At 38.3% G+C, this 18578-nt stretch overlaps 1 protein-coding gene across 2 annotated transcripts in view; it reads left to right on the top strand.

Moving 5' to 3' along the window:
- Upp2 (uridine phosphorylase 2) overlaps nucleotides 1-18272 on the top strand; it is a 29170-nt gene extending 10898 nt beyond the window's left edge. For both annotated transcript variants that reach the window (XM_013030593.1, XM_013030586.1), the window contains 4 exons: nucleotides 2118-2232; nucleotides 5468-5677; nucleotides 7444-7590; nucleotides 17118-18272. In XM_013030593.1, coding sequence (XP_012886047.1) covers nucleotides 2118-2232; nucleotides 5468-5677; nucleotides 7444-7590; nucleotides 17118-17269 — 624 coding nt within the window. In that variant the 3' untranslated portion in view covers nucleotides 17270-18272. The remainder of the gene's footprint in view (nucleotides 1-2117; nucleotides 2233-5467; nucleotides 5678-7443; nucleotides 7591-17117) is intronic.
- The last annotated feature ends 306 nt before the right edge of the window (nucleotides 18273-18578 follow it).

Below are 18578 nucleotides of genomic sequence, written 5' to 3' on the forward strand. Positions count from 1 at the left end.
ATCACAGACTGAACACTGCAGCCAACTTAACGGTGCATAAGCTAGCATGCCAGAGGACAGGGTAGAGTCTTGCAGAAGTATGACAACTCTAAGAGCTGAGTTGTAAATGGCTCCTATACTAAAGGACAGTTACCACTGTCGTTCACTGATCCTTCAGACCACTAGTAGCATTCAGGGGTAGGGAGTAGGTGACTATGGCTGAAGCCAAGGGTAATAAAAGAAAATGTATTTGGCTGGGCGCCGATGGCTCACACCTGTAATCCTAGCTACTCAGGAGGCTGAGATCTGAGGATCACAGTTCAAAGCCAGTCCAGGCAGGAAAGTCTGTGAGACTCTTATCTCCAATAAACCAGTCGAAAACTGGAAGTGGCACTGTGGCTCAAGCAGTAGAGCGCTGGCCTTGAGCTGAAGAGCTGAGGGACAGCACTCAAGCCCAGAGTTCAAGTCCCATGACCGACAAAAAAAAAGAAAGAAAGAAAAAGTAATTGATGCTAATGGGGAAGACATGTTGATCTCCTTTGAGTCCAAGAGTATCTAAAAGTCTTGCTTTGGACTGAGATGGCAACTTTGGTGATACATAGATATAGCAGGAAACTGGTCCACCTGTCCTGTGAAGGAATACTTTTTTAATCTAAGTGGCTATGGTTAGTCAATTAGAAGTAGGCCTTACCAAAAATCACAGGAATGAAAATAGTGTTGGGAGGGATGGGAGAGGATGATGAAAGGGGTGACACTGATCAAGATGCATTGTACTCATAAACTGGCATATGGAATTAAAACATGCACAACATCTTAAAGTTTAAAAAAGAAAAAGAAAGCAATAGGTCTTACCAGCAGGCAAAGCATTCCCAGTGGGTACCCTTTTGAAAATGGTTCCACAGCTGTTGGTGTGTGTGTGTGTGTGTGTGTGAGAGAGAGAGAGAGAGAGAGAGAGAGAGAGAGAGAGAGCACAACTTAAGCAAAACATGTTGTCTATTTGTCATTCATCATCAAATGGCAAGATAAATGACAATCAGAAACCTACCAAATAGCTGACTATGAAGGAACCTAACATCTCAAACAACAATTTGTCCTCTTAATTTGCAGTAGAAAAAAATAATAGTTTATTCATTAGTTGCAATGCTAGTCTAAAGCCTCAGCCTTTATAATCTCAAACAAACAAATCAATATAGGTTTCACTTCTGGATCCAGAAGGCTTCCAATGCATTCCAAATTCAGAGTATCTTGGATGGGAAGCAAAAGTGATGAGCAAAAGATTCCAAGTTTTTGTAGTTTAATAATCTTGTCAGAAAGGGAAAATGTCAGGTAAAAACATAAGAATCAGTGCTATTCCAGTTTTTGTGCCCAAGAGCAGAATATGCAGAGAAACAGCTTTGACTCTCTGTTACTATATTAGGAATGAAGTAGCCATGAGCATGAATCTCAGTTCAAGTTTCTAAAAATGAGAGAATTATTAGAATGTAGTATAATCATCAGGAGTAGCTAAATCTAGCCGGTGTTGACCTCTATTTTGGTGACATTGATTCTACTGCTGAAATTCTAACTATTGAAGAAAACTAGCATTGATAACAACTTAAAATCACCCACTCATTCAACTTGATTTTCACATTTTGTGTAGAAATTGAATCCGCATTTCTCCCCTAAAACTCTTCAGAGTTCACTAGAGTTAAGAGGCAAATAATCAAGACTACATGAGAACAACAAAATGGATTTATGTGTTCGCGTATTAGGGTGGAGAAGGACTGGTGATAAGTCAGCCAAAATTATGTTTCTTTAGTATCATGGCAATTATACAAGTTCTTTATATAGGCTCCTTGTAAAGAGCCTCATAGCACCACCCTGCCACACCTGTACACCACACCCTCCCAGCTCTGCTCTTGTAGATCCATTTAACTGGCAGTGAGATGCTCTCTCTGATCCTCACAGATGGATACATCCATCAGCATGTCATGTAGGCGTCAGTTAGAGATGACTTATGTTTTCCTCAGCACTGGCAAAGTCTTAATGATTATGTAAATTTATCCCAGGGCTGTTAACTTGTAATGAAGGAAGAAAATATGTCCTGTTCATGCATCTATTTGTGAGAAGTATAATAACTTTCTCTTTTCTCTCAACAGCATGGTATGGGCATCCCCTCCATTTCTATTATGCTTCATGAACTCATCAAATTATTACACCATGCACGATGCTGTGATGTTACCATTATCAGAATGGGCACATCAGGGGGAATCGGTGAGATGGCTTGATTTTTACTATTAAAACTCAGTGATTCTTATTTGCATCCTTATATTCATTCAAAGTACTCTAACATACTCAGAGGCAAACAGAAGTCTAGCTGGCGGTTTGACTTGAGGAAATTTAAAGGACTATATTCATATTCTCATCATCATCTTCTTCTTTTTGTTTCTCCATGTAAACCTAGTGCCCATTGCCAAAGGTCTTAGTAACATTCATATGTTGAAGAGTAGAATTGCTAAAAATGTGTTTTGAGAGTAAGATTTTTCTTTTCTCTTCCCCATTCCTTCCCTTCTCTTTCCTTCCTTTTCTTTCCTTTCCCCTTCCCCTTTCCTTTCCCCTCCTTCTACCTTGAATGTATTATGTCGCCCACAATGACTATGAATTAGTGGTCACCCTGCCTCAGCCTCTTTCTCAATGCTGGGATTATGAGCATGTGCCACCAGTCTTAGCTAGAAGTAAATTTTGAGTCTTAGCAATTTTGTAAGTGACAGAAGTTAAATATAAAGTTAAAAATAAAAAGTTTGCAAAGATTGCCTTCTTTTATTAGCTAAATAACCAGATCTACTAATTCTTAAGAAAATATTTTCTTGTCTGTCATTCTCATCAATCTACCAGATAGCATTGGAATGGCTTTTAGAGAAGATCAAGGGATGCCTCCTAAAGTTGTCCCAAAGTCCATTCACCTTTCTTCTTTCTTGGCTTGTCAGGCAAACTATAAAAGGGCCTGCTTTATGGCTCCAGACTATGCTAAGGTAAACTTCTGAAAAAACATCTTTTTCCTACCTTTCCTTAAGAAGCAGAGCTGACGAAGTCTTGTCAGGCAGGGTATGATTTTTGCATGTCATCACATGAAGATTCAGGCAGGACATTGCACATAGAAAGGTTTGATTGACAAGACTGAATGGGCTATAAAAAGGAATGAGAATTGTGGATGAAAATGGTTTTAGAATCACACAAGGAAGAATTTTGGAGCAAGACTAGACCTTAAAAATCCTCAAAGAATTAGAGAAATGGCATATCCAATATCACAGCCCCAGATGGCTAAGCCACACTTCATTAAAATCAGGCAGAATCAAAACAGTGTGGCCTTTCTACAGCTGAGATCCAGAAACAAAGTCCAGTTAGGGCCCTTCATACGTGAGAGAAAGGATATTTGTGGATGTCCAAACAAAGGAAAAGGGAGAATGTAAGCTTGGAGTTACATCAGAACTTCTTCCAGATTATAATTTGATAATACTACTAGTAATAAAGTGCAATAACCACACACTGAGGATGAAGTAGGTTCCATTGGTATTAATGTTGCTCATGATTCTTAGGTTGTGGGTACGTGGGGCTGTGTACTTAGCTCACACCTATGGACTGTGCCATTCTGGCTGTAGAAGTTGCCACTTGATATTCTTAAGTACCTATCTAGGACAAGGGACACTAGGGACTGCCCAGCTCATTTGCTTCTTGACAATATGATGCTCATTGCAACTAAACGGCACCAAAATCACAACGAAAATCTATGAATGCTGGTGTGAACACCTTCCTTTAAAACTTATATGTAGCTCCATTAAGAACTCTATGCTTATAAACAAAATGGGTTCATTTAATTTGTTTTAAGCAGCATTGTGTTTGAAGATGAAGAGAGGCACCATTTATTTCTTTGCAGACATGATTGTGTCTCAAATGAACAAACATACTTTGATAAGAAAAAAGGTACTGGAGTAAATATTTTTTTTTGCCTTTGAGAAACCAAAATGATATAGATTTAGTGTATCTAAATAGTAAGATAGCAGGTGAATAACATCATTTTGGTTGTACCCATGTTCAACTTCCTTCTTAATTGCTTTCCTATTCTTAGGACATTGTAAGCTATTGAAGAAACCACTTGTTTAGCTTACATAAAAAGTACCTAACCCATCAAAGTTTTATCTTCAGGGGCAGTATCTTCTTAAGTGTTCTGTAATTAGCTCTACATTGTTCAATACATCCAGGATAAGGCTAAGCTCTATAGCAGAGATTGGTAAAGTTTATTCATGAAGTCCTAGCCAATAAAGCTATTTTGGGTTTTGCAGATGATGTGTTTTGTTTTGAAACTTCTAAACTCTGTACCATAGCTCAGAACCAGCAAAGTCAGTATGCAAATGAAGGCTTGTGAATATATTTCAATACAACTTAGTCAAGTTTATTTACTGAGATAGATAGCTTGTTGCCTATGGTCTATAGTTTGCAGACACATTCCAGATGACATCTTTACAGAAGCACTTACTCATCCCTCAGATTTTATGGAATGCCATAATATGGTAGATATGATGCTAGACCTGGGGAAAGAGTAGTGAGTGGGTCCTGTTCTTGTCTTCACAGAGGTTCTGTTCTATCAGAGTAACAGATGAGCATGTAAAATGTAGGATGAGTGTTAGGATAGAGAGAGTCTAGAGCAGTGTTAGGACAATCATCTTATTCATGCTCTCAGTAGAAGTCAGAGTGGATTGAAAGGTGGGTCACGGCTGAACCTGGGGCAACTGAACACAATGGATCCACATTGCTTTTTCATTTATTTGTGTTTATTATTTTGTTCTTCCTCCCTTGATTCATACTTCCTGCAGGGAAGGACATAAGCTGACACCTGACTGTCAGATGTTGGAGAGGATGAAAACACAGTCCAGGCAGGGAGAATAAGAAAGGGCAGAAATTGGTTGCTCAAGTGAGCAGGAGTCCCTTGAGCAAGCCAGACTTTGTAGCAATGGAAGGTCAGATGAGAGGCTTAATTTCCATGGAGTTGGAGAGGAGAGGGAGTGAATGTGATGAGAATCTGAAGGAAGAGAGGAGGGAACTGCCAAGAAATTATAGTAATCAAGGAGCTGCAGAGATTAACTATCAAGTAGTCACATCACTTTATGAAAGCTACTTGCTGGCAGGCTCATTTAGTTTATTCCTGACCTAATTTATTCAAAAATGAGCCTGAAGCCTGGTACTAATTTGCATGTCCAAGAGTCATGTTTGTCTTGAAATCTAAACCCCATCACGTTGTAAATGTGAATCTGGAAAGACAGCAAATGGAAATGCCTGTTCTGCATGTTATTTAATTGCATTTGGAAAAGAAAAAAAATTTAAAGATAAAAACATGGAGAATCATTAGCAACTAGTATTAATTAATGTTGGCAGAATAGGTTACATACTATGTGTCACTCTAAATAAGGGAACTCTAAGTGATAGTCTGTGATGACTTACTACTGTATTGCAGGAATTGCACCAGGCTCCATTGTAATAACAGATACAGCTGTAGACTCCTTCTTCAAGCCCCAGTTTGAGCAGGTAATTCTGGACAACATTGTCACCCGAAGTACTGAACTTGACAAGGAACTGGCAGAAGAGCTATTCAACTGTAGCAAAGAAATTCCCAACTTCCCAACCCTCATCGGCCACACGATGTGTACCTATGATTTTTATGAAGGTGAGAATAATTTCTAAACCATGAAAGCAACAGAAAATGCCAGTAACCCTTTGTTATGCAAACCCATAATTTATATGAAAAACTCTACTTTAGGAAATTAATAGTTGTAGATTAAAAAAAAGAAATGGAAACAACTTTTTAACTTACTAAACTATAGCCATACAAGAGCCTAATAGATATCAGAGAAACATACAGAATGAATTTATATTGAGAGTGGGTTTAATCCTCTAGGAACAAGTTGAATACTGAAATGTAATTAGTAGTGTTGACAAAATCTTATCTTTGTTCTGCCTTTAACTTAAGTTGGTGGCTCTAGAAGAGGGGAAATATGTTGGTTCTATAACTCTGCTGTTCACTGATACCCCAGATAGAAGTGGGGGCTAGGAAGCATGTTTGTGTGTATCAGTCCCACAGGAAGAGGGTAGTCTTAAAGTGGAACATTAATTTCTCATCTCCTAATTTCCCCCTACCTAGAGACAAATTGAAGGTCAATATGAAGAAACAGCACTTGCTTTAAGGGGCGAGGGCAAGGCAAAACACCCTCCAAAGACAGACTTTGTTCATTCCAGGAGAAAGAATCTATAAAAGCTTGGTATTGTGTTGATGAGGACATCCAAGAAATTCTGCAAAGCATTTGTGTTCATATTAAAATTGTATTAGAATTCATCATAAATGACTTGTTTTCCTATGGATCAAACTTGAGTTATAATATTGAATTGTTAAAACTTATGCAGGGAGATAGGTTGTATTATTTATGTGTTAACTGAAGTTAGTCAAGGTGTTTTACTCCAAGTTTGTTGTAAAATAGGAGGGGCTTCGAATCTGACATGGTCTATAACTCTTCCATAAGCCAGTGGTTTGCAGTATCTTGATCTAGAGACTCACTCAGCATGTGTTTAAGACCAACCTTGAAAATGGCAGCCTATTAGAATCTGTTTTCTTTGGTCTGTGTGGTGTCTTTTAAATGGAAATTATTTTGACATTTGTAATTTCTAGAGATTTTGTATAAACATCCAGATATGGGGCTTTTTGTAACATCAAACTATAAAATGTTATATAATGGCAGCTCTGGCCCATATCAAGGTCCACATGCCCTGGAGTAGCTAGGAGCAGACTCCCTTCAATCTGGGCAGATTCTGTTGACATTACCTGCTTAGTTTGGGGGGACATCTTGAGTTTGAATCAACTTAATTAACAGTGTCTTCAAGGTTTGGCAGGCAGTGCTAGAGAGACAAAAAGGAAGGGGAAGAGATTGACTGTCAGAGAGGAAACAACATGAAAGAGACAGGAGACAGAAAAAGAGAGGGAAGGGAGCGAAAAAGGACTATGTAAACAGTGGCTGGTGACAGAGCCACTTCACACAGTGTCTTCCTAGGGAGTGATCGTGGGTACATACAGGATGGAAGAATAATAGTATCTGGCTTTACTGCATTTCCATCTGTCCCCACAAGTGGACTCAGGTGAAATAAAGTGATCCACAAACACTGAGGCGGTCTGGTAGGAAGACATGAGTGAAGAGGGGTGGCATGCAGCATGGGGGTGAGTGTGAGGGAGGAAGGGGTACATGTACCAATTGCCTGCATCTGGCCGTCTCTGTCACAATGGCCACATAGAGTGCTGCAGTGTACAAGCACCATTATTGTTGAGAGCTTCTTTGAGCCCACTGGACTCTTCTGCCCCAGCACCTGTATTGGTTCCATCCCCCCAGACATTAGGGAAGCCTAAAGTCGAACATAGGCCACTAAATGTTCTCCATCTTCTTTCAGGACAAGGTCGATTAGATGGAGCACTGTGTTCTTTTTCTAGAGAAAAAAAGCTAGATTACTTGAAGAGAGCATACAAAGCTGGTGTCAGGAATATCGAAATGGAATCTACAGTGTTTGCAGCCATGTGTGGACTCTGTGGCCTAAAAGGTAAGTCATCCATGCATTTGGCTCATGCTTCAGGAGAAGAGAAAGGGGGTTGGCTATTTATTATCTGGGATGACTGCATGCCTTATAATTGTTTGTAATCTACACTACCTCATAATGTCTTGTGAGTGGACAGCACATTACTCCGACTGTGCATATGGGGAAATGTAGCATTGGGGTCAAGAACAAGGTGCTAAAAGGCACTGGCTGGCTGGAAACATAGCTAGGACTTGTCAGCAAGTTCCATTTTCTTCATCCTGGTAGTAGCTGTGATTTTCTATTACAATTGAATTATTGAGACGAGATGCAAATGGGAGATTCCTGAAATAGTCTGCCAATCACAATTTTAATTAGCATGATCAGGAAAGAGTGAGGGAGAAAGTGTCACTTGAGAAAAAGTGACATGCAAAGCACATTCTGGTAGATGTAATGTGAGGCCAGAGGCGGCAGCATGCAGGATGTGTTGGAGGAACAGGGCAGAGACCAGAATACACAGAGGAGAATGAGGGGATGGCGGTGCAGATTTTGTGGGTCATGTGAGAACTGTGGTTTTTCTCTGAGGAAATAGGAAGCTATCGGAAGGCTCTGAATAGAAAAGTGACCAGATTTGACACGTGTTTTATTTCAGTCATACTGACTGCTGAGTTGGAAGAAGCTAGTGGGGTTGGGGGCAGAAGCAGGAAGAGGAATGAGAAACCTAATATAAAAGTCCAGTGAGAGTCAATGGGCAGGTTGATAACAGTGGCGGTTGGGAGACCTGGTCAGGTTCTGGAAACATTCTAAAGACAAAGCCAACAAGGCTTGTTGACTATGTGGTGAGTGTATGGGAAGAGAAGCAGGAGATAAGAATGACCCCCTGGTACTCATTACCTTACTCATGTAACTTTCTACAGTATCTCTACAATAAAAATATATATATTAAAAAAGAATGGCTCTCTGGTTTACTGCTACTTACCTGGAAGTATGAGGTTATTATAATTGGGACAAAAAAATTGTAGGTGAGGATTTGAAGGTAGTAACATCCGAATGGAAGATGTAACACCACAGGTGGACTTGGAGTTCCAGTGAGAGGTATGACTGGAGGAGTAAAACTGTAAAATTCATTCAAGTCCATATAGTGGATGAGATGACAGGAAAATGTTGACATAAATGAGGTTAACATTCAAATCTGGAAGAGACTGAAGAGGAGTGGTCAAGGATATTGGGAGTGTACCAGGGGAGTATAGCATTCTGCTATCCAGAGAAGCAAAGCTTTAAAGATGAAATGCAGAATTACAGCTCAAATGGGTATGGTGGCACAGACCTGAAAATCCAGCTACTTGCAAAAGATGTAGATAGGAGAATTATAGCTTTAGGACATACTCTGGAGAAAAAGTATAACACACTCTCTCTGAAAAACAAATAAAAGCAAAAGAGAGAGCTTAGGGGAGTAGCTCAGCAAGGGTGTGCGTGCTTTGTAAGTACAAGACCTTGAATTAAAACCTCAGTACTTCCAGAAAAGTTAAAAAGTGGTATAGCCCAAATAATACTTCATTTTAACACAGTCAGAATTTGAATTCTAGGATTTTTCTTTATAGTCATTCAATTCTGATATACACATTAAGAATCAAATGCATGTGGCAGCAGGTTTTGGGAGGTACTGGGATTTATACGAGGGGCTCTTTACTGTTTTACTATAGCCCTTTTGGAGCTGATTGTTTCATGACCCAAGCATTTAGGCTTCTGCCATAGCAGGGATGACAGGAACATGGTATTATGCCGAACTCTTTGGAGTTCCTCTTCAGGCTGGCCTGAAACTCCAATCCTCCTAATCTTAGCCTTCTCTACAGTATTACAAGTATGAGCTGCCAGTACCAAATTCATGTGGTTATATTTTCAAGAGTACGTTTCTGAAGGAAGCTACAGCTCATAAGAAGAGATGACTTGCAGCTCCACTATCTTCATTATTGACGTCTCAGAATATACGTACAGGCAAATCCCTGACTATATGGGTGAAAAACAGCAAAGGCGCCTTTATGCTGTTTAGAAGGTCATAGTTGATGCCGTCTTTAAGAACAGTCGTTTTGGCTTTTCTATCAGTGAGAGTGAGACAGACAGCTTGACGTTGCTCAAGCAACAGTCCAATGAACACACGGCTTGCAGGGATTCCTTCATTATAAAAACAAGTGATCGCTTTAGCCACTGTTCCAACTAGTATATAAATGAACAGTATCTGGTAACCAATTTAGCAAAACACAAAAGGATGAGCCATCAACATGCTGTAAGTATGGTGACTGTCAGCTGTTTCCTATTGGCAGTCATGGAGGCTTTTGAACCCTGATCCGAGTCTTTCTCTTTAGGATGTTTTGGGAACCTGAGAGCAGCTATTCTGTTATACGAGCCTTTCTGACCTTGCTACAATTCCCATGACCTTATGCTCCCTGACACCCACAGGTTCTCATCTTGATGGCTTTCCTCTACTAGTCTGTAGTTCCACATCTTGCTGGTCACTGATCTCAGCCTACAAAGAGCTATTTTCCCAGGCCACCCCTACAGTTTTTTCCATGGAGCAGACCTCTCTGAGCTGCTGAAGCACACACTAACGCTAATGGCTGCATTTACAACTCCAACTCATTTGGTAGCTCTTGGGAATACTCCTGTCCAACGTCTTCATGGTGCCAGGGCCCCTTATCTCCGGCAGATGTCACTTTTTCAGAGCAGATTGCTGGTATGCTGTCCCTGGAGGGGCAGCACCTTTTGATTTTTATGCATTTAAAAACTACTCTGAGCTGCTTGAAGGAAAAGCTGGATCCATTCTCAAACAGCTACTCAAACAGGGGAGATTAGGATACACCAATGGTAAGCAACACGAAACAGGAGATTCTACCTGGCACCAAAAGCCCATTGTCCATGGCTACTTGGCTTCCCAATCCTGTCCCCACCTACAGCTCACCTCCTGCCACTGTTAGGGGTGGCCCACTCTCCTGTCTCTCCAGGCTTCTCTGATGGCTGTCTTTTCTGTCTTTATTGAAGAGCTTTCTCTGCCTCTCTAATACTACCAGATTAGTAGATAGCCAATATGAATTCCCAAGGTGATAGTGATAATTTCATCTTATAAATAAGACTTATGTAAATAAGTCGTCTAGGCACCCATAATTCAGAGGAATCACACAAGGAGTCCAGACCAATGCACAACGAAATCTTTCTGCATCTGCTTGGCACAGGGAGGGCTTAGGTCCATGTTGATGACCACTTTTTTTCAGGTATTTTATACATTATCACTTTTAATTTGATATGATATTTAAATAATTTAAAAAAGAATTTTTTCTTACAAGAGCTATGCTTAACATTTGAAATCTAACAAAGAATAACTTTTGAAAACTATATTTTTATTTAAGATAGTAATATAGTACTCTTTACTTTTTTTAAAATTTGTTTTGTTGTAAAGATGCTGTACAGCAGGGTTACAGTTACAACAGTAAAGTAATGAGTACATTTCCTTTAAAGCATTGTTACCCCTTCCTTTGTTTGTCCCCTATCATCCCTTCCCTCCCCACCTCCCCAACTCTTCCCCCCACTGAACAATGAGATGTACAAGGCTATGATGACCACTTCTTATCTTTGCAATTAATGTCAAATCTCCAAAAACTCATCCACTCACTCAGTCATTCTTCTGCAATAACCACCAGTGACTATCGTACTTATTTGTTTATCGTTAGCTTATATATTAATTCATGTAACTGATGTAAAGGCCTATATTTATTATCTCTCTCCATTAAGATATGAACATCAACATCATAAGAACAGGGACTTGTTATCATTGGTAGAGCCCCAGCGCATAGAATAATGCCTGCCACATAGGCATTCAATAAATATTTGCTGAATGAATGAATAAATAAAAAGGATGACCACTAGACTCCCTTTGGCCTTGGAAATGATCATAGAAAATGGAATCTGTTGTTCACCAGTCACATCCTGGTTTGAAATTATCTGTAAAACATGTGTGCCTCCTAACCATCCAAATAGGTCAACATTTCTCTTTATCATTAGGTCTATACAAATGATTCTTTTGCTATAACTGTAGTCTCTTGGACTCTTGTTGCCTGGTAGTTGGACAGACTACCTGCAGTAGGCCACCAACACCCACAAATCACTGTCACTCTACTGATCTCATTATCCAGAACAAGAGAGTTAAGCATCCAATGCTGTTTTTTAACAAAGATTAGAGAGAAAGGAAAACAGTGTCATTCACCAAATAATTATATATCAAAAGGCTGCACCTTATAATAATACAAAATTATAACATGGTGGAAACATGGTGCATTTGCATTTGTCTATCATTTTATAATATGCATCTACCTGTCCCTCTCTTAAAGCAAAAATTACTTTAATTAAACCCTACCATTCTGGTTAAAGAAGATAATCCACTTGCACCTTGAACTTGTGATAAATGTATTCATCTTTATCCATTTTTTTAGAGCCAAATGTTGCCTTTTGACATGTGCTTTCCTGGTAATATATGAAACCTAATATTTACCTAAGATTAAGTTTTGCTTAAATCTTCTTCAATGTCTTTAGTTGTTTGCAACTCACAGTGGCTTTTCTTTAGGGGAAAGGAAGAATTCAGTTTTATTTCTTTTGACAGATACTTGTTACTTTGGGGATATATTTGGTCTTCATAATATTACTTTCTAACTGTTCAACAAAAGGGAACAAAAGCTGACTTTAATTCAATTTTTACATTCTTTTGCTGTTCCCAGCCACAAAGATTATTTGACGCTGGCAACTGCACAGTGACCAGTGATAAGACCCAAAGATATAATAAGAATTAAAGATTAGAGTTGGTTTGGAGCTAGACTATTTCTTAAGCTTAAAATAGAGATACATCAGGATTTTGAAACATTATTTTTAAAAGTTCAGAGGCAACCAGATGTAATTCTCTTCACCCTCTCAAGAGAAAAGGAAACTGTGTCTCAGAGAGGTTAAATAACTTCCCTGTCTGCTCAGTGAAGGGGTGGGAAGGCAAGGCTTTGAAGTTAGCTCTGTATGCATGGGCTGTTCTGGGTCTTGTTGACATGAACAACACAAGGTCTGTGGTCTCTGCACAGAAGAACTAGAGTATACACCATGAAAAGTCAGTGACTCTTTTTCTGTTTTAAGTATTCTGAACAGGTAATTGTACTACTTCATCCAGCAAACCCTACAGTCTGAACATATCCAGGAAGTTAGCATTGAAATCGAATGAAATGTTAAGCAGATACTCAACACCATAAATAGCTGTTGTTTTGTGAAAGAATTGTCCCTTAAGTCTAAAAACTTAAGTGCAATGATAAATAACTCATTTCCTACTTTGTTTTCAGAGATAGGGTTTTCACACTAATCTTTGAACTTGAGACCATCCTGCTTTGGCCTCCTGAGTAGTGGGATTACAGGTGTACAACAACATGCCTGACAATTTAGTGTTTTAAAAATTGACATATAATTATATAAAATTCATGGGTACAGTTTGATGTTTTAAGATATTAATAGCTTGTATAGTTATCAAATGGGGGAATCAGAACACCCATTGTCTCAAATATTTATCATTTGTGGTAAAGTATTCAAAATCCCAACTCTAGTTATTATTTTTACAAAGACAACATTTATTTTTAAAGCATTTAAAGCAGTTTGTTTCTTCTTGTTTGGTAAGATTTTATATATTTTTAATTAAAGTCCTCCCTTCTTCCTCCTGACCACTGCTCCTTCGGTGTAAACGGTAGCATTTTTCTATTAAATGATGACTTGTGCTCACCACTATTTAAAAACGTGTAAGTGGCAGCTATTAGTTGAAAAAGAATGTATCTATAAGACATTGATTTAAGAGAGAAGGTTACAAGGTCTCTATATCAAAGAAGCCACATGGGAGTACAATCCTAAATCTAAAAAATTAAACTCTGAGTTTTTCAGAGACCATATTAGAAATGAAAACTTTTTGAGATATTTGGTCCTTATTACATAATGAAAGAAAGAATTTGAGATTTTTCACGAAGACTTCATTCAGACATTAAAACAAACAAAATTATCAGCTGTATTATAACATGCAAGGTTTTTAATCACACTTTTATAAAAATTTATAGGACAATTCCTCAAAAGGAGGAAAAAGAAACATTGCTCCCAGCAATGAATTTAGCATTTCTTTGAGGACATAAATAGTTAGGGTCTAGGTATATACATTTATGGTAATTTGATTTAAACTAGGAACAGATTTTAAAGTGTTTAAAGCAGCAGTTTTTTTAAATGACCACTCAAATAATTTTTGTTCTCACCCTTCACCCTTTACTGCATCCTGGTTTTGTCTGTGTTGGATGGAACCTAAAAGAGAATTATTAACCATCTCTGGTTCTGATACTACTGACCAATAGACCACATTCTCAGAAACACAAACGTAGAAGAACAAATTATTTGTATGTTCCTAGGCTTGACCAGCTTCTTTTAATACAAATTGTCTTCACCTGGATTGTGATTAGTTACAAACAGCCTGAGATTAATGTCTTAGGGAAGCTAAGGAAGTACAAAGGCTCTTGGTTGTTGATTAAACAATTATTTCTATCTTTCCTTTATTAGAGAGTAATGAACGGATGCTCACATTATACACTCCAACCCTGGAGAAACAAGGGAACTGTGGGAGATATAAAAACATCCAGAGAGAGGTAGAAGAGGAGGAGCAGATAAAAAGCCAAGGCCAGGAGCCCCAGGGTCAATCTGTGTCATTTTCACATTTTCCAAAGGCCAGCCTGTTTGACTGTAAGCATGGGCATTGCGGTCCAGCTGCAGTATCTGCACCCAGTGCAAGGGAAAACCTTTCCAGAAGGTTGTTCTAGAGAAATGGGGTTAAACTATTGGTCCCCAGGGCCTCATGGAGTCCTAAGTTTTGATGTATGGGCTTTGGGGACTGGGCTCTGAAAGTGTGAACAAACATGTAGAGGAATATGTGATTTTTGTGTGGACGGGTTCTAGTGACAACTTTCATAAGCTCCTCAAAGGAGCCACGAATGAGGTCAAAGGGCTGAGAATCTCGGTGGAGCCTCCGTTCCTGGTACAGCTCTGGGTACAGTAAGCCCTGTGCTCTGCCCTCTGGTTCTCATTACATTCCATCCTCAGCTCAGTTAGCTGACAACCTCCTGAGTGACAGCTGGGTCACTAAGTGTCCCTCCTGCCCCAGGAGCCAGCCTCCATACTTAATCTGAGGATTATGGTAGCAAAAAGCTGTCAGGCTTAATTTTGACAAATTGTTTTGGGTAATTAGTCCCTTTTAATTGGTCATAGAAATAGTAATTTTCAGAGACAAGATTATTATATGCTGTTTGTTAATGGGCTCTTCGGGGTCAAGAAAACATCACTGAGAAGGCTATTACCTGTTCTTTCCCATCTTTGGTACTACCCTTGAATTCCAGAAGAGACTTTTAGCAAAGACGACTCCTGCTCTAGGCAGAGTACAGAGCGTTCTTTCCTTTCATCGTTCTGCCAAAGGAAGGGTTAGAAAGGGACTTTCAACCTTTTTCTAGCTCTTGCCAGCCTCTGTCAGGCCTCACAGACTTGCTGATCATTAACTAGAAATGCTGGGGGAAGTTTCTAGCTCTTGCATTTGTTCCTTTACCTGTTCAGCCAAGTTGTTTTACAATCCAGTGAATTTTGAGTAAATAGAGTCCTGGGTGATGAAATATTTGCTTCAGCTGATGTTGAATAGTTTCCTATCTGTTCACGTCACTGAACATGCAAGGTCAGTTTGGTCGATAGGCCAGGGCAACAGTAAATGCAACCAAATGGCTTGGGAGTGGAGGAATGCAGACAGAACCCAGCAGTTTAGGAAGCTGGGAATTCATTGGCTACTTATTTACCAGCTGCATCAGAATGACCATCTATTTGAACTTTCTAAACCTTCATTTCATCATCTGTCAAAACAGAGCAAAAATAATACTAGCTCATGCCATATCTATATGAATCAGATATCATAGATGTCTGGCATATAGCAGGAATAAACCAAAGAGAAAAGGTATTACAAACTGGTAGAAAAATATTTGCAAACTCCATACTTTACATAAATGTTTTTAATGTCCTAAAATATATAAGGAATTCGTGCAACTTAATAGGAAACAAACAAATGGCCTGATTTAAAAAACAAAAAACACAAAACAAAACAGACAACAAACCTGCATAGACCTTTCTCACAACAATATACAAATGCCCAACAGATGCCTATAAAAATGCTCAACATCACTAGTCTTTAAGGAAATGCAAATTAAAACTACAATGTGACAAATGAGGAGATATTAGAGAAAGGGTACATTTTAGTTAGATGGAAAAAAATCTAGGTATTTATTATTCAACATGGTGACTATAGCCATTAAAACTCTTATCTCATAATCCCTAAAAACTAGGGATTTTTTATCTAAAAAGGTAAGCATTTGAGGTGATTGATATGTTAGTTTTCTACCATGTTCACATGTCAAAATGTCAATCTGTACCCCTTAAAATATATAATTATTATTCATCAATTAAAAGTAGAACTCGACAGCCTGTGCTAATAGCTTTACAGTACAATTTTAAAATACAGATCTTATAAAGAAGTCTGAAGCAGTAGAAGGTCAAGAACAAATGTTACACTACCTTCAGAGTTTGTTAATATAAACACACCTAATTCTATTTGTACCGACTGCCTTCCAAAAACAATTCAGGGGCAGATGAAGAGTTTTGTATTGTAATCAATTTAAAGTGCTTGCCAGTGGTTTCCAATACAGGTAGCCATACTTTGTGGCTCAAAGACTTGATGGGGAATGTATAATAAAGAATTGATACGGTACTCAATTTTCTCTCAATCTTTCCTGATGTAATCAACCAAAAATGCTGCTCTATGTTAACTTCAAAAGTAAGAATTTTGAAGAAAGTTTTATTCTCCTCCCCCTACCTTCTTATCTATCATAGGATATTATTCTTATTCTTTTATAAGTATGTTTGTTCTTCTATAAAAACTAAGTTATATGTTTGTACATTACCTATTAGGTCTTTCTTTTCAAATTTCACGGTCAATGCTTAACTTAATTGGTATTTCCTGGGTCAACATTCCATATCTCTTCTTTATTTATGTTACTCTTAAGTAGGTCTTCCAGTAGGCAATTTCAGGCACAGCACCAAGGAATAAAATGCTACCTCTGGAATAAGGTAGACTCTCATTTGGAAGAGCCTTCTCCAAGAGCTAAAAATAGACTACAAGCTGGATGTTGGGTCTCTCATTCTTACCTTGAATACAGTGCTTGCCTGAGTCTGAATCTAACCAAGTGTGGAGGAAAGGGAGAAAGCAGGGGTGATCGTAATCTTCTTATCATAATCTACTTATCTAATTATCTCAATGTTTGCTAGAGTTCCATAGAAATATGCATGTTATATAAGGCCAGGGGCTCTCAAGATTATGCATTAGAGGGAAAATTGCACAAAATGTATGTGCTACACATGTTGGTGCTTTAAGCTAATATTTGTATGATTCGCTTTAGTAATCTTATTACTTGTTCTACCAGCTGCCGTGGTCTGTGTGACACTTCTTGACAGACTCCACTCTGACCAGATCAACTTGTCCCATGATGTATTGGTGGAGTACCAGCAACGGCCTCAGCTCCTAATCTCAAATTTCATCAAAAAACAGCTTGGACTTCATGACCAGATGACATAACTCAGCAATCCAACTCTCCTTTGCAAGTTGGTAGATCAACTTGTAGTGTTGAGACTATGTATTATTTGCAGCATTTTCATATTATTACCAGTCACTCACTAAAATAATGGAGAGATTTCAAGATGTTTCTTCATCTTAAAAATGAACTTATTTTAAGAGACTTTAATATCCAAATTAATTCAAATTCCATTTTAGAATAAGTTAAATGAATCAGTAAATTAATTAAAAAATTTAACTCCTGGTTTGTGACATTTGGAGTTTCATATGTAGTATTAATTAAGCTCACATGAAAATAGATCATCCATGTGCAGATAGAGTTACCAGTCCCTCTGCTTCTGAAAAAGTCCAGAAATTCATTAGGATATTATCAGGCACTTTGAGGTGTTGGACAAATGGCAGAAATAGATGAAGCACATTCAAAATATTTACAGCAAAAGTGTCAGAAAAGAATGGAGGTCTGTATAGGGGAGTTATTAGGGAAGTATGACCATACTTCTTCGCTATGCACATACAATTTCAGTGCAGCAGAGTGGGATTAGAAGTTTATATGGGCCTATACTTGTGATTTTATCATGAACCATAACAACTCAGGATTACACATTGATTGTGAAATGGAAACTCCTTATAATTCAAAAACCATAGTGACTAACTTGCTTTCTAATAATCTTATTTTATCATTTCTTTTATGGAAATGTGTTTTGAGGAGATTGTATATATATTTTTATTTCAATGTGAACTAAATAGGCTAAGGAATTAGTAACAACTGAATATTTCCAGACTCTAAATACACCCCTACACTACTCATCCCTCTGGGAGGCAAGGTACACTTCTAGACCACACCATACTCTCTGTTAGGTGATGCTGCCTTGGGAATTCTTGTGAAATTGATACGCCAAGGAAAGAATGGATGGGGTGAGAGTAGAACATTGCAAAGTTGTATAATATGTAATATTGTGTACAGATATTTATATGGTTGAAGCTCAAATAAAATTCAGTTTCAACGGTTATGCAGACATTTTGGTTCCTGGAATCTTTCATTTTCTGTTGAATGTGGCAAAATATAGACACAAGGCCAGATTCCTTGAGGATGACCAACAGATACCAGGCTGATTAAGTCTGATTTAGCCTTCTATCAGGAGAATGTTTTTGGTGTGTTTTTTTTCTTCTCTTAAGTAGCAACAATAAACAATTTCCTAAGAGCAACTTTGGTTTGTGAACTTCTTTTGGCAATAGAGATGCCTGTGGTTCAACTTTCTAGATATTCTAGTAATTGGCCATCTAATACAATGGTCTAAGAACAAAAGTTAAA

Source organism: Dipodomys ordii, unplaced genomic scaffold (assembly GCF_000151885.1).
Source record: "Dipodomys ordii isolate 6190 unplaced genomic scaffold, Dord_2.0 Scaffold5, whole genome shotgun sequence".
In the NCBI taxonomy this organism is placed as follows: domain Eukaryota; kingdom Metazoa; phylum Chordata; class Mammalia; order Rodentia; family Heteromyidae; genus Dipodomys; species Dipodomys ordii.